Source organism: Strix aluco, chromosome 14 (assembly GCF_031877795.1).
Source record: "Strix aluco isolate bStrAlu1 chromosome 14, bStrAlu1.hap1, whole genome shotgun sequence".
Taxonomy (NCBI): domain Eukaryota; kingdom Metazoa; phylum Chordata; class Aves; order Strigiformes; family Strigidae; genus Strix; species Strix aluco.
The window spans coordinates 23,222,921-23,250,731 of NC_133944.1; the positions used below are offsets into that span (position 1 = coordinate 23,222,921).

Sequence of the window (27,811 nt, forward strand, 5' to 3'; positions counted from 1 at the left end):
GAAACAAGAGAGAGAAAGAAAGAAAAGTTAAAAAAAGAGAAACTCACCAGCCCTTGGTCTGTCCTTTCTTTCCCCACTTCTTAAGACAATGTTTCTGTCTTGTCTCCTTTTGATAATTCCCGCCTTAAGAATGCATCCTGCTGTGACAAATATCTGTCCAGTGCTCTGATCTGGATTTCTTCTGAGACCCCAGTTTGTCATCTGTATTACAAACAATAGCTCACAAAAAGCATCAGTTTTTGTAAGAATTTCAGGACTCTGTTTCCTGCAGGAGTGGTATGAAGGAAGAATGATAAATTGTCTCCTTCCATTATTTGGGTTACTGCATCCCTCCCTCCCTGGAAGAGTAAGTGTTCTGGGTTCACTTCCAGCACTGAAATGCAGGCAGGGTGAGATCCGAAATTAATAATACTTGGCAGTGCAGGGTGCAAGTCCTTGAGGTACTTACCGAAGTTATACCAAGGAAATAAGAAGAAACTAGAAAAAAGTGTGAGAGTAGTGTGACTCTAAATGGCTAGAGGTTGATGCTGTGTTTACATTGTACTTGTGTATACAGGCTTGATGTCAGAAACAAAAATAGGCATTAATGCCTCCCTTCTGTAGCATGGAGCTGACAGAATAAATCTTGAAGTGAGCCACTTAAGGCTGGCGGAAGCAAATTGTTTCATCCTGGGCTTACAGGTGTCAAGACCATGAGCTTCCTTCTTAGGATGACTCCTTGGAGCATCTTTACCTTGCACCTAGTATTGGAACAGTGACCTGACCAGTACTTGAGTATTAGGATCTCTTGAAGCAGAGGGCGGGTGTACTGCGTGAGAAGGGGCTGTGCTCACTTGGTCACAAGTGCTGCTCCTGTTTTCTAATCCCAGCCCCGTCTTAGCCCAAGGGAATTCCCTCCTTCACTCACCTCTTGAGCTCTGTGTACCCCCACTGACAGTCCCCACACATAGTCTGTCCAAGCCTACCTCTCCCCAGAGCTGCAAAGAGGTGCAGAGTGCTTTTGAAGGTTAAGTTAGTTGCTAATTTCCAAAATCTCACTGTTATTTGAATATATGTATTCAAATCATTGAAAACAGGGAAGCTTTCTCAAGTTTTCACAGGATGGGCAAAAAGAACTTAGGTAAAGTGAGGGCAGAGTGTCAGATCCTTTCTCCAGAGCAGAGAGGTGTAAGAACTGAAATAAAAGGATGTGAGTGTAGGTGTGAGGTTTTTCTTTTTTTTTTTTAATATATTTATTTAAGCAAGTTAAATCCAAAGTAGGGAGGGGGAAAAGTCCATTAAAATATGACTTCTAGAAGAGCAGCCTGAGGCAGACAATAGGGAATACAATTATGAAAAATAGTAAAGCAGGAGTAATAGGTGGTGCTATTAGTCTTAGCAGTTATGCAGTGAGTAGGTATCTCAATCAGTACTTACTATGTAGTGTTCTTTAGAGAACTCAAGTTATTGTAAGTGAAGCAGGTCTGTTTTTCAGGATGTGTAGTCATGTCTCCTGCACTGACAAGTGAAATCAGGCCCCTGGGTCTTTCATATTGTGTTTTTAGGACGGACTGTTCCACAATGGATGGGGGAGATGGTACTGCTGACCTTGTGATTAACAAGAGGTTTGTGTCTGAATCGGAGCTGGAGGAGCGGCGAAAGAGGAGGCAAGAGGAATGGGAAAAGGTCCGAAAACCTGAGGATCCAGAAGGTATGGGATACATTTTAATAATTATAGGAAAGAGATCGGAGAATATTTAACTTTTGTGGAAAACAGAACTAAAAGGTAATACCTTGTATTCTACAAGTTCAAAAGGTTTTTACATGAAAGAACTAAGAAGTGTTGTTGATTTAGTATTTCTAACAAACGGTCTCATTTCCTGATTGGTTCCTTCCTTTCAGAATGCCCAGAGGAGGCATATGACCCACGTTCGTTGTATGAAAGACTTCAGGAACAGAGGGAAAAGAAGCAGCAGGAGTTTGAGGAGCAATTTAAATTCAGTAAGCACCAGCAGTTACTATTTTGTACCAAAACTTCATGTATTGTGTGCAACAGCTGTATACAACATCTGCCTAAGGGATGTACCTGAGTGTCTTGTCTGCCTGACAGATGAACAGAAACTTGAGAAAAGTATTGTTGAAATCTTGGGGTTTTTTAAGGATGGTAGATGTTCCTGCAGATAATGTACCGTTCTGGGCACTGAGACAGCACCACGTACGTGCAAAACTCAGAAGTTGCTTGCAGTTATGAAGCTGCATTCCTGTAAAGTGTGGGATACTAGGTTTATTTTACACATTAAATCAAAAAAAAACCCTGATGGCAGTCCACGGAAAAGTGGAAATGTAACGTGGTTTTGTGACTCTTGAACTCATGCTTTAAGACAACACCATTCTATTTGAATAAAAAGAAATCCCGTTCCATCAACTGTTACATTTCCAAGCCGTAATTAGTTGACACAAAAGTGATTTGAGGCTCAAGATTACTGTTTGGAAAAAGTAAACATACAGAAGTTAATTCTTCAGAATGAAGATGTTTAACTCTTCTAATGAAATGGAAACATAATTTCTATGGATGTTTGAATTTCTGGTTTTATAGAAAAATCCTTTGCATTGTACCACCTGTGTATGTGCAGCTGAGTGCAAAGATGATAATGAGAACTAGAAAAATATTAGTCAACCATTTTGGAAAAAAGGGAGCTATTGGCTCTGTCTCAGGAGAAGTGAGGATGATACTGTGGGACTCCATTTTAAGGTGGGTTCTGATTGATTTTGGTTCTTTAGCAGGAAGCCTTACCCTCAAACTACTGTGTTCTTTAAGCTCTAGTTTGCCAAACTGGATTCTGTCTAGAACTTCTCTTGTATTTGCAACACAGCAGAAGTATGTTTTACCTTTAACTATGGCACAATATTTGAGTTCTTTTAAGTGATGCTTCCTGCCCCTGCAGATGCTATCAGGTGTGTTACTGATTACATGGTTGCCTTTCCTGTTTTGTAGTAGATGTTTTTAGAATCATTCTTGTACGCAGATTTCTTTGGGAGAAGGTAAGTGGGAGGAACTGACTACCTAAAGATCAGTGTTGGGTGGACTGTGGACCACTAGTTTACCTCATCAGAGTTCAGCCCAGTTTGGCCACTTGTGACAAAATTTGTCCCCTAATATGCTTGAATTTGCCTTAAAATTTTCATAAATATTTTTTCTATCCATGGGAATTAGGAGTAGAAAAGGAGTTTAGTGCTTTGTCATTCTGATCAGTCAGACTTGATGATGGGACTTGGGAGGAGAAACACCTTAATGCTGAAGAATCTGAAGAATCGTGTTTGCATAAACACACAGTTACCCTGAACGTTTTATGTGGATAAAAACCATATACAGACTAGCAGTTCTTCTTTCTGCATTGCAAGAATGTCTTCCTTTTCAAAGTAAAATAATTTTAGTAGAATGTTAGAGCATTTTAAATGAAAATTAATACTAGTATTCTCTAAAATGCAACTTTTAAAAATTTCTTTTTGAACGATTATGATAGCCATGATAAGTGGAAGTTATTTCCTGTCTCTTAAGTTTCGCTTGTATTTTTAGTGGTGAAAAGTGGAAAGTACAGATAGCAGCATTAACACATTATAAGTCTCCAGCTGTACCTACAGGATTCTTTCCAGCTGGAGAGTTTCCAGTTTACTTCAGTAAATTTTGATTCAAGTCATCTTTGGTGATGTGACTAAGCAATTCTTGTCCAAGTAGTCACCAGAAAACTGACTGCTATCAACCTGGATGAGAAAGGCTTCTAAATTGTTTCCCTTGCCCAGTTATATTAGATCTGCAATGTCTTCCCTTTGGTTCAGGAAACCTGTAAACCAAGTACTGGAATGAGAAGCATCCTAGAGGGGGGGTAACTGAGAAGTAAACCACCTGCTGCTTTTATTGCAACCCTTGCAGAATAACAGATACCTGCTAACCTGGGGGACAAAACCTACTGCAGACTATTTGGTAGGGAATCTCAATGACATCTGCTATAAGGATCTCGATGGCTGCTTCTCTTAGTTTGCAGATCAGGCAGGCAGAGAATGAAATTAATTCATGTCACTCGCTTCAAAAAATGTCCAGAGTTTTACTACTTTTGCTGTCTGTTTGAAGGGGCCCTCAGCAGTAGTAGTGGATGCTACAAGTTACTGTTTAAAGATTTATAAATGAGTTCTGCATTCTTAGAGTTGGAAAGAGTAGGGATCAGCCTTTAAAACGTAACCTCAAATAAGAATTGATTTCTAGAGCTTTTCTGTCAGGCAGAAGCTTGCCAATTATCAGTGTAAATGGATTTCTTAGCTTGCTGTTAAAGCGGATAGCACTTGACTATGTGGGAGAAGATCAAAAAAACCCAGTGACCTCATGTAAAAGCCTAAAAAGTCCTCTTACGGAATTAAACTCTAATGAAGACTTAAGGTGATGTTTGGGTTAAGATTTCTGAGGGTGACTACAAACAGTAGTTTGGTCTTTCTAAAAAAATATTTTAAATTCTCTTTTTTACTAAATCATTTGACTGAGAGACGTTGAATATTTGCAGAACAGAAAATAAGACCTTCCTACTGCACTAGCATGTACTTTCCTTCAACTAGGGTAGCATGTTTAGAAAGAATTTATTTTTATTTGGAAGTTAGGAATTGTCTTGCTTCTACTTTTTTTTTTCTTTAAAGAGATGTTAATCTCAGTTACTAATTGTTTGCTTTAAGAAAATATACTTCCTATTTTGAGGCAAGATTTATGGGGAGAAGTAATGTGTGTTTTTTCTGGTTGTCGGCTGGTTTAAGAACAGGTTCTGAGGAGACAGACTTGAACTCGGTGTCTGAAACCAAAACGACATATATATTATTGCTTAATGTGGTTATTCCTTGTTTTGTGTAACCTGTTCCGAATGGCATTTCAGAACAGCAGAAAGGCTGCTTGTGTGAAAACTCGGTCGGTTTTCTGTAATTATATCAGCAAGTCCAATAGCATTTCATGGCTTCCTATGAATTGTGTCTTGCTTTTCTTTGTGTTAATGGTGGTGTGTTCAAACTGTGTTAGTTTTAGTTTGTGTGCCTGAGTGTGTAAGAGTTTTGGCTTGTTACCATCCAGTATCATTAACTGGGAAGTGTTTTTACTCCTTAATTACAGAATCCAGCAGACAGCCTGTGGAGTTTGCTTTGTACCCTTTTCTCAGCGCAGCAGCACGCCTGCTGGAGTACCCAAGTCACTCAGTCACCCAGGACTCTACTCCCCACGTTCCCAGTGTCTTTGTGCAAATTGTTCTACCTCAGCAATATTAGAAATGTCATATGTGAGATGTGGACGCTTACCTACATTTATGGGGGAGTTTGAAATCATTGGAAAAATGTTCCAAGAGAGTGGTGAAGTAACGCACGATAAATGGCTGCTCCCTAAGTGGTTTTAGCTTATCAATATGCATTCTTTTCCTTTATTCAGAAAATATGGTAAGAGGCTTAGATGAAGATGAGACACATTTCCTTGATGAGGTTTCTCGGCAGCAGGAGCTACTAGAAAAGCAACGAAGAGAAGAAGAGCTGAAAGAACTAAACGAATACAGAATATCCTTTGTATTAAAATGGCTGGTGGTTATATAGGAGAGGATAAGAGACTGGGCTGTAGTTTTATTCTGCCATTGACATTCTTTCTATAAAACTGCTTTACAGAACATGTACAATGATAGGCTTTTAAAGTTTAATGTTCTCGTTGTAGCTTGGATCTCCCACTGTAATGTTTGATATTCCACCCCTCAGTCCCCACATGTCTTTAGTATTTTTCTTTCCTCCTCCCTACCCTTGTTTGGGGTTTTGTTTTTTTTTTTTTCCTGTTACTGAGGGCATGCAATACCATAGCTAAAAAGAGAAAGAGTTCATAAAGAAAAACCAGCCTATTCTAATCATTTGCTTTTGTCTTCTTATGGAAAAGTGTTGTTGTTTGTTTTTCTGACTTCATATTGGCTGTTTTTAACATGCCTGTTTGAAATAACGTTTGAATTGCTCTCTCTGTTATTCTTCTTGAAGTATTAGTTACTTCCTCCCTTGCTGATGATAGCTGCAGGTTGAGAAATTAAATACATCTGTGCAGGTGCTCTGACTTTCTTTTGGGAAGTCGGTGCCCATGGAGACTCAGGTCTTTTGGGTAATACAGACTTTTAGGCAGTACTAAGGGCAGAAGAGTTTGCCTCTGCTGTTAAATGCCAAATTTTCATGACGTGCTAGAAAATAATATAGGATGCTTTTTCTCTCTGATTAGTGCCAGTCAAGGGAGGTTGGAATGAGTTGAGGATTTCTGTTCTAAGCTAAATGTTGGTTTTTTTGAGGTTTACTGAATCTACGCAGAACCTGGTGGTTTCTTTGCCTCCTAATGAAAACCACTGCTTTTAAGCCATCAGTGAACAAAGCACAAGTTCTCAAGGATGCTTTAGTATAAATGAAAGAGTCTGTGGACACAAGGAGGTAACCAAGACCAGTCAGCAAAAAAAGCTGAATAGCACCAACGCTACAAAGACCTGCATTACCTTGTGTTAGTTAATGATTTACAACTTAGAACGTGTGTTCTGTGGAGAGCATCTAAGTTATCTCAGTAATGCGTTTATGAAAAAGCAATACTGGTGCATTGTTTTACTTCAAGAATAGGCTGTAGTTGGTTGATGGATTTGGAATGTTTTCTTGATTTGTTGGATCTAGTAATGGGATGTTCATAGGATATATTTAGTTTCAGTTGCTTGTGGGCCTGGCTCATGCAGGGATTGTGCAGTATGAGGTTGTGCTGTGGAAGCAGCTGACAGCTCTAGTTAGGTCACATACGTCTGGGGTGAACCATACCAGCCCAGAGGGAATCTTAGGTTGTCTGGAATTAGCCACATAACACACTGATCCCTGAGTTTACTGAGCAGGGCCTGTTCAAGATGTACAGGCCATCTAACCTCAGTCTTTGCAGTCTTAATAATATAATCTGGTTCTGTATCTGAAGTCTGGCTGTAAATTAAACTGTGGAACTTATTGCTGATGGGGTGGAGAGAGGGAGAGTATTTTATAGTCACCTCATCTCATGAGAAACTGAGAAATTTTGCCCATTCCATTTCCTTTTTTTAAATTTTATTTTTTTTAACCACATTTTTTAACCATAATATTTCAAGCAACCTCAGAGCAAATTGCAAAATAACTCATGTGTGTGAAATTTTTGAGGGTATTCTTGTGGTTTTGCATCTGCAGGTTGTTACTAATGGTTTATCAGTACAGTGACAAAAAACAGTGGGTATTAGGTAAACGTGCTGGATCTAGAGGTACTGTTCAAGTGCTCTTCCAAACTAATAAGAGGAATGTCAACCCAGTGGGTTTGATTATTTGCTCCTTTTCCTGGTATAACATCCAGTTTAAGCTACCCAGAGGCATTCATTTCATGGTAAAACATGCGTCGGTATTCAGGTAGAGCTTTTTTTCTTTGTTTTTTTTCTTCATTTTTTAGGTGAACAATCATGAAATCATATATCTTAAGGATAAACATGCCTTGGAATATTTGAATGTGCCCTTGAGCATAAGAAATTCATATGCATGGATACATAGGAATTTTACTTACTTGTGCATGAACAACTAGGGTTTTTTTGCTTCTTACCCTATCCAGACCCCACTGGTCTGACTGTTTAAAGATTTACAGATATTTTTTTAAGCCAATTCCAAGAAGTGTTTGCGAACAACATCCTCTTGTCTTAAATCCTATGTAAATGTAGGAAAAGTCCCCCTCCAAGAAGCAGGCTTTACTGTAGGACAGCTTTTTTTAATGCAGTTGATGTTTGAGGTTGAGAGGTTTATTTCTAATGTAGTCTTCCTGAGAGGAGATGCTTCTTGGCTAGGTATAGTGTTACATTTGCTAATGGCAGCAATATATGTAAAATCTCTGTTAAAAATGTGCTGTGTCTCTGGTAGTTGAAGAGTGTTAGGAGAGTGGCATCCTGGATGGAAGTGAAAAGCCTGTAATTTGGTATCTTTTAAAAGAAAAGTCTTTGGGTTCCTCAGCCAGGCTTTTGTAGTGCAGTATTAGAATATAACAAAGTAATGATCCTAAATGTGGAAGTTGAACACTGCAGCGTGTGGAATTGTGTGTTGCGACATTAAACCAACACACAACAAGCTTTCAGATGGCTTCTGATAGCCACAGGATGGCACTCCTGTGCCATCTTAAAAAATAAATAGAATTTAGCAGCCTGGTTTTGACTGAGAGTTGAGGTAGAGAGCAGTCTGGGTTACTGCTGTATCCTCAGGTAAATCAAATAAGCAATGGCATCTGAACACTCCTAATTGTCAAGTGATTGGAGACTTTGAGTGTGTCAATTCAAAGGAAGGTGTAAGAGTTTTTGATTTGCAGATGTTCAGTGGGGGAGAAAACCTGTGACTTCAACTGTATGATCCATCAATGTGAAATTCACTATCCCAATATTTATCTGCAATAACTGGGACACTTACGAAGCTCTAGCTTGTGGTTGTCACCTGAGCAGTGGAATTGTGGTCAGAGAACAAATACCCCTTTAAATTAGATTGATTTGCCTTTGCAGAAGCTTTTGTGACTCCAGTGGCACCTCGTTAGCAAACAGGATCTTTGATGGCCCTTATTTCATCAGATACAGCTGGACATGAACTGTTATCAGGGATGGGACTAGATCCTGCCACAGAAGGAGACAATGTGTGTGCAGAGTGAGTGTGCCTTAATAACAGACCAAGCTCCTCCTCATCCCGTCTGAGAACCTGCTTAAGCTTGTCCACCTCATTTTAGGTATCAGCTGCATTCCACCTTGCTAACGCTGTTTTAAGCTACTTAGCTTTTCTGTGCAGTCTCAGTCTTTTTTGGGTGAATCTTAGACCACATGCACCCTTAATCAGATCTGTCGTCTTCCTCTTGGGGTTGGTGTTCAAACTGGCAGTAACAGCCTTGTGGCCCTTACAAAGAGATGAGCTGAAAAGTTGGAGTGATAAATATCAAAACAGAAAATTGAACTGTTTTGCTTTGGTAGGCTGAAGTCTGCTGGGCTCAGCAAAAGGAGGGTTTGAGGAGTAGAAGTGAGTCCACATATTGCTACTTAGCTTTTTTGGCAAGGATTAGGGGCTGAAGCAGCAAATTTGATTTACAAATGTGTCAATCCCTGTAGAAGGCGGAAGTACTGCATTGCCTTTTAAATTTTTTTTTTTTTTTTTAGTCCAGTCTGACCTTTTTGCTGTTCTAAGACCTTTAGGAAAAGGCAGATGATGGGTATGTTTATGGGTGCTGGATGTGTCATGTGTTGTGCCTTTCTGACTTCAGAAAAGCAACTCCTAGTCTGTTGCCTGGATGTCTTTACAGGGAGAGCTGCTATTGATAGTTGAGAGAGCTCTGAACCCAGAGGGTGAAGTCTCTTCTGTCTTGGCCAAAGGTGCCTGCTAAATGTCATTACAAATGAGTTTATTTTGATAGAATATGTGAATGAACTTCGGTCGCTGCTGTCAGCAGAGCTGGCTAAATATATCAGAGAGGAAGTGTCTGTTCTCTCCATTCCTTCTTGGTTGATCCTTAACCCTTAATTCACAGCACTCTCACCAAAGTGGGAGTCAGTATGGACCCAAAGAAGGAAACTGAGAAGAAATTGCCCATGAAGTCAGTGGAAAACAAGAACAAATTCTCTCAGGCAAAGCTGTTGGCAGGAGCTGTGAAACACAGAAGGTTAGTTTCACACCTCTATAAATTCATGAGGAACGGAACCCAGTTTGCAGTGTAAAGGGAGGCAGGCCAAAACTGCCTCCAGAGAGTGAGGTGTGAACCTTAGCCCTAAAGAAAAAAGGGGGGAGGTATAAGAAAAGATCAGCCTTGTTTCTATAGGCTCTCACAAACTGTGGGAAAAACATGAAGCAATTCAAATAGATAAGCGTGTGTAAAACAAGTGGGTAGACTCTTCATTCTAGACTGCCAGGCTTGGGCAATCCTGCTTGGGGATCTAGAGGGAATCTATTTTACATCTATTTGTAGACATCAGTGTCACCTCACACATGTAATTTCATTCAGATTTGCATAATTTATCTATCAGCCAATTTTATCTGTGTCTAAAATAGATTGTTTTAATTGCTGCTGGGGGCAGCATGGGGGAGACATAGGTTACAAGAGAAGAGCTTTGTGTACTAATTTGATCCTGAGGGCATCAGGTAAACTTGCCTCGTTGCTGACTTGCACTGATACATCAACACCCTTTCCATCCCAGGGAGATGGCAGCTGGGTTTGTGTTCTGTTTGCTGTTTTGATCTTGGCCTGCAAACGCAGCTGCTGGTGTGCTACAGGTTATGGAGAAACTAGGCATGTGGGACCAGATTTATTTCCCACAGATGAGTCGTCTAATACTTAAGATGATTACTGACATCTCGAAATTCAGTCGGTGTTTTTGAATCTGTCCCAGAGAACGAGAGATTATTTTAGAAGCTTATCTTGTAGGGTGATGTTTAGCTCCCAGTACAGCAGTAATTGTGTGTCTGAAAACTGAAGTAAGCACTTCAACTACCAACGTTGGGGTGGGGGGGGGGGTTGGGTAGTTGTTTGGGTTTTTGGAAGGCAGAGAAGAAAAACCCTGAACTGATAACAAGCAGCCAACAATGTGGGTTTTTTTTTTTTTTTTTCTTGTAACTACTCGTACTTAATCCAGTAGGATGTAGAGAAGGAGCTGGCATGTGCTTAATGGCACATCCAAAGTCTGCAGATGGCATCTATTTGAAGAGAGCATCTTAACTGACATGTCAGTGCCATCGCAGACTTGCTTTGCAGTCTTCTATTTTTGCCATCTTATCTTTTATTGCAAACTGGCCAAAACCAAGTGTAGCGTGAGCTCAACATCTGCTCTCTGAGCTTTGTAGTTTCCTGTAAAGGATGTATTACTGTTAAAACCTCCCTGCACAGAATAACCTTTCGTCTGTACTGCACGTTCTGACAGGGACAGAAAAGAGTTAATGCATAAAAATGCTCATACTTCATCACTTTAGTTCATCACAGCCGAAGCTGGGAAGCATTTGTTTATGTGGATGGCTTAGGATTGGGAACATGGAAGAGGGGGGGTGGGGGGGGAAGAAACTAGCAGTGACAAGGAAGAGCTATAGGAGCTCTGAAGAGCCATAAGTCCAGGTAACACTCCTTTCCCCCAAGATCACTTTGGACCCAAAAAGGACCCCCTTTCTTTTTTAGGTCAGACAGTGCAGCTGTGTGTGAATTGCTGCAAAGCCCAGTGGCTTCTTACTGGGTGCAAGATTTCTAGATGTTTTAGAACAGGCTCTCAGGGTGCTTGAAGAAGAGGAAGGAAACCCTGGAAGGGAAAAAGATATGGATGTTGCACCAGCAAGCGTGATAATCATCCACATGTGCAAGCCTGTGGTCATGTGGGCTGTCTGAAGCTTAGGTAGTCATTCCTGGTCTCCTGGGGGGTACTTCCAGCTGAATAGGCAGCTCTGGGTTTCTGTGCAAGAGGTCTGACTTGGGCTCCCAGAGGCGTGTTTCCATTTCCCAGGTTAACGGGTGATACTTGCAGTGTAGGTGTTGCCTCTTTCTAGGATCCTGCATGTTCCCCGAGGAGACCCAGTTAACAGCAGTTAGAAGTGGTGATGGTCATCAGAGGATCCTGCTGGCATTTGTGGTAAAAATGTGACTTTAACTTCACAGTAATTAAGTGGTTGCTTCTGAGGAACAAGACACTTTCTTATTTTTTCCACAGTTCAGATGGTGGTAACAGTGTGAAGAGGTTGAAACTAGATACTGATCACGATGAAAAGAATCAAGGTATGTCCTGATTTCTGCATGTAGGAAGCTGTCTGTCTCTCACCTGAACAGCAACTGACTTGGTGTTAAATCTGATAGAGGATTTGCTTTTCTGCTCCTTCATTATGCAAGACAGCAGACTGCGATTGGCATGTTCTCTCTTAAAGCAGCAGAAATGGTAACTGTAGGTGCTGACAGCTTTCACAGGGCTGGAGAGAACCTCTACAGGTCATCAGCCTATCCCCTGCCTAAAGCATTCCTGACAGATGTTTGTCTAAGCTGCTCTTAAATCTCCACAGATAGAGATTGTGCACCCTCCTTAGGCAGTTTATTCTAATGCTTAACTGATTTTACCCTTAAAGAGTTTTACCTGATAAGTATTACGAGTCTCCTTAGCTGCATTTCGAGCCCAGTGCTTGTTCTGTCGACAGGAGACATGGAGAGCAGATCATCCCCTTCCTTTTCACAGCACTATTTGATGTATTTGTATACATCCACTATTAGCTTTTCATGCTATAAAGTGATCTTGTCCGTCCTGAAACCAATTTGTTTCAGAAAATTATGGGAAACTAGGAAAAAAGTTGCATTTCAGTTTCAGCTGTCAGGGCTGCAACTGATTTGCTGTCAAGATACTCCGACACAAATAGGGTGAGCTGCAATTGTGTAATGACAACCCAAGGTGCCTCCTGAATCTCCTTCTGTTCAACAAACTTTCAAAACACTGGAAATAATTAATTAGCTGTGGAAGATAGGAGATGTTGACTAGAATGATGGAATAAAACTTTTCCCCAACTATGCCATTATATCACAAAAACGTACTCAATTACACAAAGCAGAGCTATTTATTCTTATTTAGTGGGTTTGGTACTTGACAAGCATCAAACTGACAACTTTAGAATGAAAATCTGTAATGCCAGCATAGAGCTGGGCTTAAACTAGTGATGAGGAAAAAAAAAAAAAAAATCCCCTGAGGTAACAAGTCCTTCCTGTCAGAATAGCTGTATTGCAGCATAAAGCTGCCTTATGCTTTAATTAAATCCTGCAATCATCCACCACTTCTGTGGCAATAGCAGGTGAGTGACACACAGCAGTTCCTGGGCTGATTAAAAGCCCTTTCCTGCACTCTGGTTTTTGACTGAGGTACCTATCTTTCAGAAAAACCATCCTGTGTTCCCTTGGGGAGCAGCTCAGTGGGAGGCTCCACAGTCCACTGTCCCTCAGCAGCCGTGTGCATTGGGATCCTGCCTGGCCTGGGCGCCTACTCGGGGAGCAGCGATTCGGAGTCCAGCTCAGACAGCGAAGGCACTATAAATTCCACTGGAAAGATCGTCTCTTCTGTCTTTCGTAGCAACAGTTTCTTTGATGGTCCATAACAAAATCCCTCCGTGTGTAATGTAGTGCAGAGTATCTTCCAAAGCCCTGATGGATGCTTGATGCATCCTTCTGTCCCAAATATAATCTTTCTAGCTAACCTCTCAACTTTAATACACTCAGATACTCCTAAAATAACTCATTGTATCTTTTTTTTTTTTTTTTTTCCCCCCAAACTTTCCATTTCTGGGGTGCATACTGAGCCTGGAAGAAAGGCTGCCATCCTAACCCAGAAGGCACACCTAGTAATGTAATGGAGGTCTGAGGGTAGGGAGGAGAGAGCTTGATCTTTTAAAATTCTTACGGAAGAATGAATTCTGGTAATCTAAGAAGTTTATACAAGACTAACAGGCAAAAAATACTCACTTGAAGCAGTGAAGTCTTGTAGAAACAGCCATGTGTTCTGTTTTAAAATGTCATTTTTATTCTGTATTTGAGAAATGGGGGCAGAACAAAAATCAAACAGATGGTGAAGTGTAGATTGCCATGACACTGTAAAGAAGTTTTAGTGTTACATGATTAAAGACATTCTGAATGCATTTTTTTTATCTCTGCTTGTGCCATTCATAATTGTTCACATTCCATTAAGCAATTTCTGCTCTACCCAACCAGCCCCTTCCTCAAACCGCCATCCAGGGGAAGACCAAGCCAGCCTCCTACAAATGCAGAGATGGTGATGAAAAACTCTTGTTCTGAGTGAGTTCAGAGGAGCTGCAGTTGGCTGTTCTACTCAAAGGCCATTGCTCCCGCACTGGCACCTGACAAGTCATTCAGCTTTTCTGCAGCAGTGTCCTGAAGAGCATGACTCCAGAGCGGGTGGGATTCCCCGCTTCAGCCAAACCTCTTTGTGCAGAAGCTGGAGAGCTCTGCCGTCCTTGGCAGTTGGTGGGTTTTGAACTTTTACTGGATTTAAGAAACCTTACATGGGCATGTTTATGGACGCTGTGGACCAGGGAGCCAGGCAAGAGCAAGAAGTTGGCTGTGAAAGCCGAGGGCCCGTCCTTTTCACCTCCGTGTGCAACCAGCGCTCGTGGGAGCTCAGAGGATTGGAACAGCTCAGCTGGACTGCTCAGAGGTGGGAATGTCTTTGTGACAGTCTCCTTCCCAGCGGTCCTGCCCTACGGACGTCACTCCAAAGTGTACATGCTTCTGAGAAGACAGCTGGTAGGTGCATACCAAAGGGCCGTTCTCGGAACGTGACACTAAGCGAGCAGCTGCGATAGAAGCAGCGAAACCTGAAGGCCTTTAGTAGGATTCATGCCTTAGCTTGAGTGTGGAGCTTTCCCAAAGGAACAAGGAAAGTTATGCTCACGCTCAATCTATCCTTAGCCAAATACCCTTTCTGTTTGCACAACCCTCTTCCACAGTCAACTCTTTACAAACACACTATAATTCCTCCCCTGTTCTGGGCTGTGTGGCACCTCTTGTGTTTGCTCCAGAGTTGCTCCTGCCTCTTCTACAGCTACTGTAATTATGGTGCTTTCGGGTGGAAAGTAGCTAGAACTCTTGCTGCCTCCTTAATGCTTTGCTTTTGATGACCTTCATCATACTTAGCTACGGAGTGAAATGGAAGCAGTAGGCAAAAAAATTGCCAGTTTTTCTTGAAAGTCGCATTTGCAAGAGCCACGAGCAGTTGGAGCAAGATGTAGGTGTCCTTCCCTGGCATTAAACTAGATCAGTCATTTCTCTCTAGAGTCAGAACAACCTGGCCTGGCTGTGACCATGCTGGGGCCGTTTTCCTGAGTGATACTTTGCACAACTGAAGTCAAAATTAGACAGAAATTTATAGGGGGATTTGGCAGGCAGTTGCGGGCAGGCATGGTGATGGTGATTACGTTGGACCATGCAAGGCCAGGAGGAGATGTAGGTCAGTAAAAGCAGGTGTGGAAACGCCCTGCTTTGCCCTTGTTCCCACAAGAGCAGGTATAGGGCACTTGGGGAATGCCTTTAGCTCACACAAGCCTTTGAGTCTGAGTCACCTCAGCTGTTCTCATGGCCCATGTACAAACTGCAGAGCTGTCCCAGCTCATCACTCCATCCGTTGGTCTCCTTTACCTTTTTCCAGTCAGAAGCCACCTGACGTTAAAATACTTGAAGTGCACTGAGAGACGTGCTGGGACATGAAGAGTGCGAGGGATGGAGGATAAATCAGATCTTCTGGAAACGGCAGCTAACCTTGCCCCGGGGCTGACAGGCTGGAGAAGAAGGGCTGGCTCCAGCAACTGTTGTTCGCTGGTGGATTTAGAATTTTTGTTGGTTGGGTTTTTTTTGTTTGTTTAAGACTATTCTCTCTGCCATGATTGCATAGTGTTTGCTTCATCCCCTCCACAGGGACAGCTTCATAAACTGCTGGTTGTCTGTGCTAGTTGTTAAAGCTTCAGAGAGGTGTTAAAAAAAAAAAAAGACAAACCCCCACAAACACTCTACTAGCAGAAGAGCTTACTAGCTAGTGCAGCTGCATGTGAGGTTCTCTTATGGAAAGAAAAAAAAAATTTTTTTCCAGAGCCAGACTTTGATCTGGAAGCTGAGCTGTATACAGCATTATTTTTAAACGAGCCACTCTTAAAGGCTGCTTCTCTGTTTGGAAAGGGTGGTGGTGGTTGGTTTTATTTTCCCCTTCCAGGGGGCTTTGCAAGGCAGATACCTCACGGAGCAGTCCCACCGCTCCCAAGAGATGGGGTCTCACCCAGGGCCCTGCTCGGCGCTGACTTGGGGCCTCACTGTCAGCTTTGGCTCCGTGCTTTGGCCGAGCCGTGGGGCTGCACGGGCAACCTGCCTGCTGGTGACTCAGTGGCAACCACGCAGTTACTAGCAGTAGTTGGTGGCAACAAGCATGGCCAGTAGCACAAGCGTGTGAAAATGGGCTCCAGGCTTTACATAGAGACACCAACCTCCCACCACAAGCACTTTTGCTAACAGGGAGAAGGGAGGTCAAGTCTACTTGAGTTTGGAGTGTGGCTGGTGAGCCCTGCAGTGTATTCAACTTTCTACCTGCCAGCTTCAAAAGACCTTAATCTAGTTAACAACAGAAGAAAGCAGCAATTACCGCTGAGGATAGCACATTGCTGATGAGCAGCTCAAAGGAGCTGCTGGAGAGCAGGATTTTATTACCCAGCCCATCTTCTCCCAGGCAGCAGGGAGCTTTTGTTACTCAGACTTGGAAAAATTTCTAGAGATGAAGCAGCAGTGAACCATGAAACTCCCTTTGCCAGTTTGTTGGGGGTTCACCAGTGTTTTCCCAAGCATGCACGTGGTGTGCACACGCACCAGGCCCCTGCCCTCGGCTCAGGAAGACACAGAGCTGACAGGGGGGAGTGAGGGGATGCCCCCCTCACCGGGACATCCCTATTCACCTCCAGGGTCAGTAAATCACCCTCTGGCACGCTGCCACTGAGGGCCTGGGGCTGATCCCGGGGCACGGTGAGCAGGAACGCTGAGTGCAGGGTGAGCGGCTGGGGGAGCAGGACAGCCCGTGTCCGGGTGACTCAAACACCCAGCACTGCTGACCACGCTCCCAGACCTTCCCATCTAGGAGACTCTTGTTTTAAATGTCCAAGTTTCTTTATTAACCTGAGTATAACAAATATAACATGTACACAGTATAAAAATGAACATAGAGCATGACATGTACAGGTACAACACAGATACATGAACTATACAATGACCAGTTCATTGAATTATAATAATATATTAAGCATTTCATTGCTTGGAAAAAGCAAGTTTTGATTGTAAAAATTGTATCCTGTTCCACTGAAATTATACAAAGTACATTCAATACTGAAAAATGACTCAACAGAGCAGGACCAGGGCATGGCCTGGCCACTTAGTGTTACTTCAGGCTGGGACTGTACAAAATGAATCCAGATGCTTCTCTGGGATGAGTTTTAAGAACTTAGCAATTAAATTAAGAAGTACAAAGTGTTTCAGGGAGGGTATTCTTCTCTTAAAAGCATGTGGAACATGCACTTTCGGTAGGACCAACAGGCTTCAGCAACATGCAGAGGGCACAGCCTGGCACAGCTCTACGCAGGCTCCGAGTTGATGGGTGGCAGGTTTTGGTGCTTGAAGTACTGCACGACTTGCTGGGGCAGCTCTGCCAGCACAGCTTTGGCCAGGGTCTCCTTGGGGGCCTGTGAGCGAAAGGGACAAAACACCGGTGTAAAAACAGCCATAGGGGACTGACTGAGCAAAGGTGGCTGGGCCATCCCCAGCTCCAGACCGAGGCATTTCATTTAATACACCCTAGAGTCTACTGGCAGCCAGCATTTGATACACCTGAGATTATTATATTCTATGCTACACCTTCCCTCCAGGAGATAATTCACTGGTAGGGAGGAATCAAACATCCTCAGTAGATTAGAAAAAGCAGGTATTGAGTAACAGCAGGTGAAATGGAAAGACACTAGTTGCAAAAAGAGGGGAGATAAGCTGATTTTCTGCATCCTCTGGCAATCCTGTGCCAGCAACAGTGTCCGACCCAGGGCTGACGCCTGGCTGATCAAGATGGGCAGAGAACTGCATCTCATGTGGTCTTTTTTTTTTTTAACTTCTACTTTTTTGGGTTTTTTTTAATTTCTTCCTTCATCAACTTTTTTCCAGCGTGCAATGGTGGGTCAGGCAGTGGGCAGCAGGAAGCCCATATGTCCACAGAAGGGACACGTGCAGGGCCAGTGCTGGCGTCACCCCTTTCTACAGGCACTGGGAGGGGACTGGGGGGGCTCGGGGGTCACCCCCGGGACCAGGGCAATTCAGCAGATGGCACATCACAGGAGCTGGCTGAGGCCTGAGTGGGAGCCACCGGCATGGGATCGCAGCGAGGGATGTGAGCCCAGTGCCACCCCAACTTGCTGTGGGAACCTGGACACTGCCTTAATTCCCTGGTTTTTGCTCCCACCTACCTGGCAATGACAGGGGGTGGTGGAGACAGGGGGATGCTCACATGGAGCACATTACAGAGACGCGGAGCACTGTTGCCCCGGCCTGCAGCGCTGATTTACATGGTTCACACTAGAGCATCACTGAGGGATGTGGAGTTTAGGGCCAGGGTAAGGCAGGCAGGTGCCAGCCCTCTACCTCTTGCCTCTCTCTCTATGCCTCTACCGGGGTTGCTCCACTTCCAGGGTCATTTCCAGGCTTGAGACCCCGTTTCTGCCTGTGGTCCCCTCCCCGCTGCCCACACTCACGTTGCGGAAATCCCGGAAGGGCACGAACTGGACGATGTCACGCACGGCCTCCTCGCCGGTGTAGGAGCGCAGGACCCGGCTGTCCCCATCCAGGAACTCCATGGCGGCGAAGTCGGCGTTGCCCACCCCCACGATGATGATGGACATGGGCAGCTTGGACGCCTGCACCACGGCGTGCCTCGTCTCGTCCATGTCACTGATCACCCCATCCGTGATGATGAGGAGGATGAAGTATTGCTGTGGAGGGGAGGGCGGAGGATCAGACCCAGTGGGATGCGGGGGCACCCTCGCACCGCAGCCGGAGCCTGTGGGGTGGGAGTGGCTGGGATGCTCTGCACTTTGTGGGGAGGGAGGTTCCCCACGGATTTGGGAGCAGGAGGTTCAGTGCTTCCCACGACAGCTGGTATCCCCCCCTGTTTTAGCAGCACCCAGAAATTTCAGGTGCTCCCATTCCTCCTGGTTTTTGAAAAATCATAACCAAGCAACAAACCAACTCCCACCCCAAAATATTTTGTTGATTTACTGATTTACTGTAGTTGATGGAAAAAAAAAAAACCACCAACCTGTGCAGAGCTTCTGTGTCACAGCCAGGAGGAGTTTGGGGCCAGGACATGAGCCCAGCTGGGAGGTGAAATCTGCCCCCCTTCCCGCACACAGCAGGGCGTGTTTCGGGGCGGTCCCCATCTCCTGCATCCCAGCCCTGGGCTCAGAGCTTGTCTGCCTCCTGCACAAAGCCCTGGGGCTCGGCAGCACTGAGCGGGGATGCAGAGGGCACCAGCAAAGTGGGGGGGTGCCAGAGCAGCAGCATGGGCACCCGCTCCCCTTCTCATGGGGAAAGGAGGGTGACAAGGTGGATCCATGGAGCTGGGGGAGGATGGACAGACAGACAGTCCTGCTGGACCCAGCTCAGCAAATCTGGGGCATGCAGACCCCAAGAAAATCTTATCTATCTCCTCCGCCTCCAGGGAAAGTAATGGCTCAATCTTGGCACGTTACACAGCCTGCGTGTGCTGGAGAAATGACGAAAACAAGCACTTGAGCACATTAAAGCCCTTTGTTCCTCTCCTCATTCTTTCCATTTCCTCTGAAAACCACTAGCGCAGTCGTCCTGGAAAAGCAAGAGAGGGAATGCTGCCCCAAGCCCATTTTCTTGGTTTTCCTCCAGCTCACATCTCCTGAAACCTTTCCTAAGCGTCATCTTCCCTCGACACTCCCCAGTGCTAAACGCCAAGTACAAACGAGGCTGCAGCGAGCTCAAACACAACCTGAGGACACAGGTGAGGAGCTTTTCCTGAGCCTGGGCAGGCAGCCAGCCCCTTCCCGATCCCAACCCTTTCAAAGTATTAGCCCTATCTGCAGAGCACTGCCCAGCGTTTAGTTTTTCCCTAAATCCAAACTTTTCAGAGCAAATCACGGGGAGACGTAGGTCCAAAGAGCAAGACTCCAACATCTGAGTCTGGAGGGTAAGACTAAACTTCAGGAGAAGACCTGCATGCTCCTATGGGGTGGCCAGCACTGGGCATCGCTGGAAGCAGGACAAGTTCTGGGGCCTGACCCTGTCTGGAAACCAGTACGGGAGGAAGTGTAAAACCTGATAATGTGACCGACTTCAAGCTGCTTCCACCCCTCCTCCCCATCCCGCCGGTATCTGTGAACAAATCAGTGCAAAACTGGCCTCTGTGCACAGTCAAAAAGAAGAAACCCAGAGAGGACTCTCTCCTGTTGTTCCCTTTTTTGTGTGAAATCTGTAACGGGATCAGAGAAAAATGCTGGAAAGTATGCAGGGAAAGAGAGGGGAGCAGAGCTCATCAAATGTTTCTCACAACATATTTCAGAGGCCAAGTGGAATAAGAGCTGATGCTGGGGGTCAGTCTCAAAGCCTGTGGGGCTGCAGCGGGGCGAGCCCGTGGGGAGCACCGTTACTGGCAAGGGAGCAGTAGGCCCTGCATGGGAGCATGGTGGGAGATTCCCCGGGGACCGATGACAATTTTGGTGGTGTCAGTAAATGGCAGCGGGGCAGGGGTGCTGGTGGCACCCCCAGGCTCCAGCCGTGGTACCCAGCCAGGTGCCACCTCTGCTGAGCCGTGACCGGAGCTGCTGGGGCAGGGACTAGGCTGGCCCCAGGTCTCCAGTGGCACACCAACCCGGCAGCACCTTCCCCCTTTCTCCAATTTTTGTTGTTAAAATGGCCGATCTCTGAATCCACGGGGACTTTGGGGATGATTCCTGATCGTTTGCTAATGATATCAGCAATTAGGCTCACGCATGTGAGCAGGGCTTGAAGGGATTAGGCAGCATTAAGCAGCATGCAGTCAGAAAAGGGGAGGTTTGGATGCAGGGACCCTGCTGGAAAGGTGTGTTTTAAATCCCCAAAGCTTATTAATCCTTCCCCAAGAGTCAAAATGTGTCTAATCCCTCTGTCTCTCCCCCAACTCTGACACATTTTAGTCCTCCCATCCCTTAAGCGCTGACGGCACCAGTGTTTGTGATCTGTGTTGCCATGGAAAAACTACGAGTCTTTCTGGTTTTATTTGAAATGTTGGGAGCAAGTGGGAGCAGGAGGAAGAGGAGGGCAGGTCCAGATGGACACCAAAGCCGGGAGCATCAGGGGTGGCTTTGCTGCAGGCGTTGAAGATGGGATGGAAGAGGAGAAGACCCCGGGGGAGCGAGATCCCTCATCAATAACGCTTTGTGCTTCCAAATAAAAAGAGCCAAACCCAGGCTTGCCTCTGATGGCACTATTAGTGCCCATTATTTAAAATCTCCCTTGATTAAACTATTAGTGCCAACGGAGGCGTGCAATTTGCATATGATTAGCGCCTCTGCTCAGTGTGGAGCCTGTGGGCTTCTCCCTCCCCCACTGATGCCTAGAGAGAAAACGAAAAAATGAGGAGCGACCTGGATTTGTGCTGAATTAAACCAAATTCAATATTTCCTTGTGCCTGGAGCTGGGAAGAGCAACAGTGCTCAAGGCAAGGCTGGAAGAGGTCCCATGGGAGGAGGGTTCAGGTGTGACCCAGCTCCGCTCCAGGCAGGAATCAGGAAGGCTTCAAGGCAGCTCCTGCCATGTACGTGCTGATGCCCGAGCTGAGGTGCTTTTGGCCAGCAAAACCCAAGGGCTAGACCTGCCATCCTCTGCAGGCAGCCCATTGCCACAGGGACCCAACAGTCACCCAAGCAAGTTCTATCTTGCAGTCTTTAGAGGCTTTTTTGCACCCCTAAGAGGACACCCCCATCACCACCAGCAAGGCTGGACCCACGGCTGCAGCTCCCGGCACAAGCAGGCACCCTGGCATCCCCTCAATCTCCAGCCTCGTCCTCCAAAACCACGCTGGCACCGGCTCCCTTGTGGCCCAGCACAACCCAGTATGGTTGTGCGAGGCCCCTGCGCTAACAAGCAGCTTTTTGACATATGGACGTGAATGGTCTGATGGACTAATTAACGGGGACTTCCAGGCCTGCTGAGCGGCTGAAGCGGCTGCACGGGAACCCAAAGCCTGGCTCTGAGCCCTCTGCTTGTCCAAGTGGCGTGAAAAGCAATGATCAAACTGAGCCATCATGTGGTTTTCTGCAATTCCCCCCTCAAATATAACAAGCTATTCGAAGGGAAATACCAGAAAGGTCTTCTCCTGGCAAAAGGTTCAGATTTGGCCATCAGCCATGTCAGAAACATCACGCTTTACACCACGGCACGGGCTCGCTCTCTCCTGCTGTTTGCAAGGCTGGATGTGCACCCCCCAGATCTCCTTGGGAGATCTTCACAGAGGAGAGGGAGATGCTTCCTCCAGCTGTTTGGTATGTGTTGAAATTAGCTAAAGGTTTGAAGATGCTCAATCTCTTCCCTGTTGCTCGTGTTTCCCACCCATGCTACAGCAGCAGCATCTTAGTGACCCCCAGGGACCCCAGGACAGTCCTGCAGCACGCAGGAGCAGGAGGTTGTTTTGAAAGCAAGAACCATGCTCCTCAGGACTATTGTTCCCCACTTATCCATAAGGACAGAGGTTGCCTTCTCAGAGCAAAGCCCCTTGGAACTCAGCAGAGGATGTTTTAGGAAAAAAATTAGGAGAGAACAAAGTTGTTCTTTCCTGTCTCCTGCCAGCTGTTAGCTGGCACACGTCAGGGACTCCTGAGCCCAAGCTCACGCTGGCATGGTGGTGAATGGCCCTTGATAGTTGGGTCTGCCATGAGCACACCCCCTCCCTCTCCAGACCTTCAGAGTCCTCAGCCCCAAGTACCATCCCAGAGTGGTCTCAGCTCCCTGATTCCACTGCGCACTGGCCTGTTGAATACCCAACGCCCAGCCATTCCCCAGGGGACCTTGCTGGCCTTCCCGTAAGAATGAGGGAGAAATCAACACTTTTCCACCATTCGTGATTTTATGCATCTCTGATATTCCCAGTTGACCTCCTGGGCCAGAAGGTGCCAGCCTTATTGCTTCCCATACAGAAGTTGCTCCACGCTGCTGAGTGTCAACTCTCTCACTACCATTCCCAGGGCTGTTCGATCCTCTTTGAGATAAGACATTTGTATAAATCCAAGGGACACCCACCTCATGGCATCTCCCACCCTCATCTGAGTTCTCTCCCCAATAATTTCTTATTTTCCACAGCTGCAGTTTTGTTGACTGTTGTCAAGTTTCTGAGTTATTTTTTGCTTCCTAAAAAGCATTTGCAATGACTCTGCATTCTCCATCTGAAGTGACGACAGCCAACTGAGAGCCCACAGCTGCAGGGACCCCAGGAATGGTCCTGGTGGGAGGACCCTGCCTCCCTGCCCACAGCAAAGGGAAAGACACGAAACCAAGCTCAGGCTTTGCCCTCCCCTGCCCAAAGCCATGGGGATTGCCATCACATCATGGGATCTTACGGACTTACGGATGCAGCCTCCTGTTGGGTGGCCTGAGCTGCGAAACGGGCCACGTGGTTGACGATGGGGGAGAAGTTGGTGGGTCCATAGAAGCGGATGTGGGGCAGGCAGGCCGAGTACGCTTGGACAATGCCCTCCACCCCTTCAGGGAAAGCAGAGAAGCCAGGCATTACAATGAGCCACGGCCCAGGCCCACCCCAAATCCAATTAAGCATCATTAGCTAATGTTGTCCTGGGAGCTGAAGTTAGATCTGTCTTTTTCCTCTCCAAATTCATCCAGCTCCACAAGTTTCATCCACCCCAACTCAAGTTTTCTAATACCAGGGCTTTGTTCTTTAGTCATTTTGTAGTGGGTCCTCAGACCTCCTGGGGTAAGAGAGCCCTTGTAGTGTCCACAGTCAAAGAAGGCTTTCCTTGGGTTTCTGCAGAAATCTCACAATCAGCCAAAGAGGAGGAGCAAAAAGAAAAGCAACTCCTGCTCTCTGAGCATAACCAAAACCACACAGACATGGAGCAGAGGTAACTGAGAGAAGCAAAGCAATCCCAGCAGCACCCTCTGAGCTCCCAAACTGTGTTTGGGACTTGCAGGTCATCGGAGACCCTTCTGCTTCTGCCACACCAGAACAGCTGCTCTCCTGAAAGGATGCGTGTAAATGGCTGCTCTCCTGAAAGGATGCATGGCTGCGTAATTAAAAAATGACCAATTACACAATTAATCAGCTAATAATCAGTTCTTTGTGAAGGACCTGTCACTGATAAGAGCTGCAGGATGGTGCCTCCTGCACCCCGTAACGCCTGCAGTAAATCAGGTCCAGTGAATGCTTTATAGCTACTGGAGAGGGACTGAACGAAGCAAAGGCAGCAGAAAAGCAGATGTTCACAGGCACCTTTCATGAACCAGCGAGCCAGGTTTGGAGGCTGCCCAAGCCACTGTTTTGCAGAGGCCAAACCAGACGACTTTTGGAGACCACAGTAGCTGGTCAAACCAGACGAGTTTTGGAGACCACTTAGATCTGAGCAGTTCTTCAGCCATGCTCTCAGTGACCAGCTCTCAGCTGCTAAATGAAGAATTAAGACTGAATTCCCCATCTGCTAAACAGGCCTAGTGTTTCTTGCAGGCTTGCTGCAGGAGCAGACGGCTGGTAGGACACACCAGACATCAGAGCGAAGGCGGATTTTTCACTGTCTGAATCCAGTTGCATTTTACCCTGGGCCTTCCTACACACCCCCAAATTTTCTCTGCTTTCCTCTGAGTGCACCATTAGCATGTGCTCTGCTTCATCATTAATGTCTGTCTCTGAACAGACCTTGAAAAGTCCCTGAGATGTTACTGGAGAAATGCAGAGGGAAGGAAGGAAGACGCTGAAGGCATCTAAGACCTAGTAGATGCTTACCTGAGCAGAACGGGTTCGTGGGATTGAAGTTAATGGCAAACTCATGGGACACCTGTGGAGAAGAAAAGACCCAAATTAACATGAAGGGCCAGTGCAGAGCAGGTTGCTCACTATCAGTTTAGCTGATGCTGCAATGCTGGTTTGGGTCTGCTGCTCCCCCGGAGCAGGACCCGGCGGTCACAGACGTTAGAGTACATCCTGCTGAGTCAGCAACACTTCCCAGCCCTCTGCTACCCAAACAGCGAGGAGCAGCGGACACCAACGTGGTCAGGGTTGAGCAGCATTTGAGGATGGACTGGCTCATCAATCCCACCATCATGGAGCCACCTGAAATTATCACACCACACATCCTTCTACAGCTATCAAAGTAGGTTTGTCCACACGGCTTCTCAGTGGGTGCCCAGAGGGAAAGCACGCAGAAGGGACGCTCTCAGCCAGCTGGGACATCTCACCAGTCACTAGGAGAAATTGCTTCATCTTATTGCGGGTTATAAAGGGAGAAAAGTCAATTAACATCACAGGAAGCCCCAATTCTGGCAGCATCTCGGTTCCCCATCTCTCTGAAAGTGGCACGGCACAGCAGGAGGCAGGGAGGAGGTGATCAGCTACCAGGACAAAGCCAGCAGATGATTAGCTTCACCATCTCGGTCATCATGACGGTGAAAGGCAGCACAGGAGAGGTGACGTGAATGCTTGAGTGTGACAGACAGCAAGGCCCAGCACAGTCTGGGCTGGTTTTCATTGATGGTGAAACCATCCCTCCTCCAAGGCAGGTGCAAGATCCTTTAGGTCTTCCACCACCTCCTTTGAAGCTGAGGGAGCTGCTCTCATGTGAAGGTCCTGTGGGACACTGGCAACAGCAGATAGCCCTGCACACCCTGATCCCTGGCCTGTTGCACTAGCCCAGCCAGAGAAACCAAACAGCAGTGCTGGCGGTGAATCACAAAACCTTCCTCGTCTACTTCCCCAGGGAGAACCTGCAGACAGAAACCACAAAACACTGGGCAACGGTTGCTTTGAACCAGCAAAGGCAGGGCAGCTCAATGGCCTGGGTGCAAGAGAGGGTCAGGACTCCTGGCCTTCAGTATGAACCTTGCCAATGTTGGCGTGGGTCAACAGCTTGCTTGGGGAACAACTATCACATCTGGGGGCTGAGGCATTCCTCACTCTGCTACCTGCAGTTTAGGCAACGTAAGAAGCAAAAGACTCTCAGGAGCACCAAGGGTGTGCAACTGCCTCTTCCAGCACCTCCAAAGGTTGGAGGGGGTGATTAGCGCTTTCAGGCTACCAAATCAAGGGCTCTGAAACAAAAAGCTCCCGCTCTGTTCGTGCCAGAATTACAAAACAAGGATATTTTCTCCCTCTCAGAAGGGTGGAGGTTTGCTGAGCTTCTCAGCCAGGGGATCGCTTCGGGACATGCATATTCATAATGCTGGCAAAATGACTGTCCTCTAAAGCGCTGTGTGAAGCAGAAGTCCTCCTGAGACTGCAAAAGCAACACGCATCTGATTCAGACTTTCCAATTATACTGGGCATTGTGTCGAAAGCAGCAGAAACTATTTTTGCAAGAGGCTGTGGGGTGGGAAATAGCAACCAAACAAAAGTAGGTCAACCAAAAGTCCTCCCCGTGCTGCAAAGCTGACGAGCTGTCGGACCGGTGAACGTCAACAGTCTGCTTGGGTCTCTCCATGCCTGTTGAGCACAACCAGTAACGCTCCCAGCCACCAGTAACCCCAGGGTTAGAGACTCAGTCTGAAATGTATGACTGTGTTTTGCATACGCCCTTTCTTGTAGAAGCCTCAATTTTGGGCAATATATCCAAATTCAAATTTCTTGATTTTCAGTTGTAGAGGCCTCGCTTTTTTTTTTTTTAGATGTTCAAAATTCTGCCATACGAGTATTTATAGACAAGGCAAGCAAAAATATTTCCATGTTTTGCACTGCAAAAGAGGGGTTTCTCTTTCTTTAAAGCAGCAGCGGAACGGTTTGGAGCTCTGTTCCTCACTGTCTACAGAGCAGACCCCCCGCGTGGCAGAAGTGTTGCAAAACCCCCTCTGGAGTTTTTACTGATATTATATATATGTCTCTGCTAGAAAATTCAACAGGAAGGCTTCAAAATAATAATAATTTTAAAAGAAGGATCTTGTTCCCTATTCAGCTCGTACTTTGAAAAACAGTTTCTGTGGAGGCCAATTAAATGTATATGGAGCACCTACAGGTATCACATTCACCAGTAACTGACAGGGGGAAACTCTTTCAAGCCACCCCAAGGGGTAGGACATCTGTCTGCAGCCAGCCTGTGCCCTCTGCCAGTCCTGGATGGAGACAGCTGTAGTTCCATCACTTCCCACAGCCCGGAGCCTGTGCCAGAGAACCGACGCTGCAGAGGGTTCTGTGCCACCTCCCCGAGCGATGCCACCCCTGCTGTGACTCAGTTTCCCTATATATGTTAAAAAAAAGGCAAATGGGTGGAAAGCCTTGGGGGAGGTACGTTGGCGAAGCTGCCAGCTTCCTTTGGCTGACCCCATCTCCCAAACCCAGGGCGACCGGTGGGGCTCTGATGTTAAGCATCACCCTCTCCGCTGTCGCCTTGCCTTTGCTCATCCCCCAGAAAACGCAACCCATCTGCTTCCCTCTCCTGTTCCCTACTGGGAAACTGCTCGAGGCTCTCTACAGAGCTGTTACACGGCAAGATGTTCTTTGACATTTCCAATGAGACTTTTGTGTGCAAAACATCTCGCTCCGACGGGTGCCTGGGAAGCTTTGGGGGAGCCATGGCAACGGGAGCACAAAGCGTCATTTATACAGCTCTTATCTCTTAATGATCTTCCCCATTTTCACTCCGGTCTCTGGGTACAACAGCCACCCTTCCTCATGTCACCCTGGGAGTATCACTGGCCACGCTGCTCCCTGCCGCCTGCCCGCCGTAACACGGGGCACGGGTTTCAATGAAGAACTGCTGCTTTGGCTTTGAAATCACCCAACGAGCCTTGATGGCCAAAAAACCTTTAATGAGTGAGCCGAGACAGTGATGCACAGACGCCGAGGGCCAGACGAGCTGGGGATGGATGAAGCCTGAGGCTGGAGGAGTGCACGGGGGATGCCCCCACTGCTAACGTGAGACAACCGATGGGTCACTGCAGGCGTGAGGGCTGGTGACCTTTAGGCATGGGTCAAGCACCTGGGGAGGGAGAGCTGCTCTGCACTGGGGTTTACATGGACTTAGACATCATTCTGGGAGAAAATGA

General features: G+C 46.3%; 2 protein-coding genes across 3 annotated transcripts in view; one reads left to right on the forward strand and one right to left on the reverse strand.

Moving 5' to 3' along the window:
• Positions 1-1,544: 1,544 nt before the first annotated feature.
• PSME3IP1 (proteasome activator subunit 3 interacting protein 1) lies at positions 1,545-13,659 on the forward strand. Its single transcript, XM_074840247.1, has 6 exons — positions 1,545-1,690; positions 1,882-1,980; positions 5,432-5,553; positions 9,549-9,682; positions 11,706-11,770; positions 12,905-13,659. Exons 1-6 carry the CDS (start codon positions 1,561-1,563, stop codon positions 13,120-13,122), a joined length of 768 nt encoding a protein of 255 aa, XP_074696348.1. The 5' UTR covers positions 1,545-1,560; the 3' UTR covers positions 13,123-13,659.
• A 3,000-nt stretch (positions 13,660-16,659) lies between these two features.
• Positions 16,660-27,811, reverse strand: part of CPNE2 (copine 2) — a 57,391-nt gene continuing 46,239 nt past the window's right edge. For both annotated transcript variants that reach the window (XM_074840245.1, XM_074840244.1), the window contains exons 13-16: positions 24,564-24,615; positions 23,178-23,311; positions 18,304-18,540; positions 16,660-17,250 (exon numbers count right to left, since the gene is read on the reverse strand). In XM_074840245.1, the coding sequence (XP_074696346.1) occupies positions 17,143-17,250; positions 18,304-18,540; positions 23,178-23,311; positions 24,564-24,615 (531 nt within the window). In that variant the 3' untranslated portion in view covers positions 16,660-17,142. The remainder of the gene's footprint in view (positions 17,251-18,303; positions 18,541-23,177; positions 23,312-24,563; positions 24,616-27,811) is intronic.

What these genes read in the sequence shown, in the direction of transcription:
- PSME3IP1 (XM_074840247.1), top strand. Translation starts at nt 1,561, where the DNA reads ATGGATGGGGGAGATGGTACTGCTGACCTTGTGATTAACAAGAGGTTT. An exon ending in AAAACCTGAGGATCCAGAAG is followed by an intron (nt 1,691 to 1,881) that starts GTATGGGATACA and finishes CCTTCCTTTCAG; the next exon opens with AATGCCCAGAGGAGGCATAT. An exon ending in AAGAACTAAACGAATACAGA is followed by an intron (nt 5,554 to 9,548) that starts ATATCCTTTGTA and finishes CCCTTAATTCAC; the next exon opens with AGCACTCTCACCAAAGTGGG.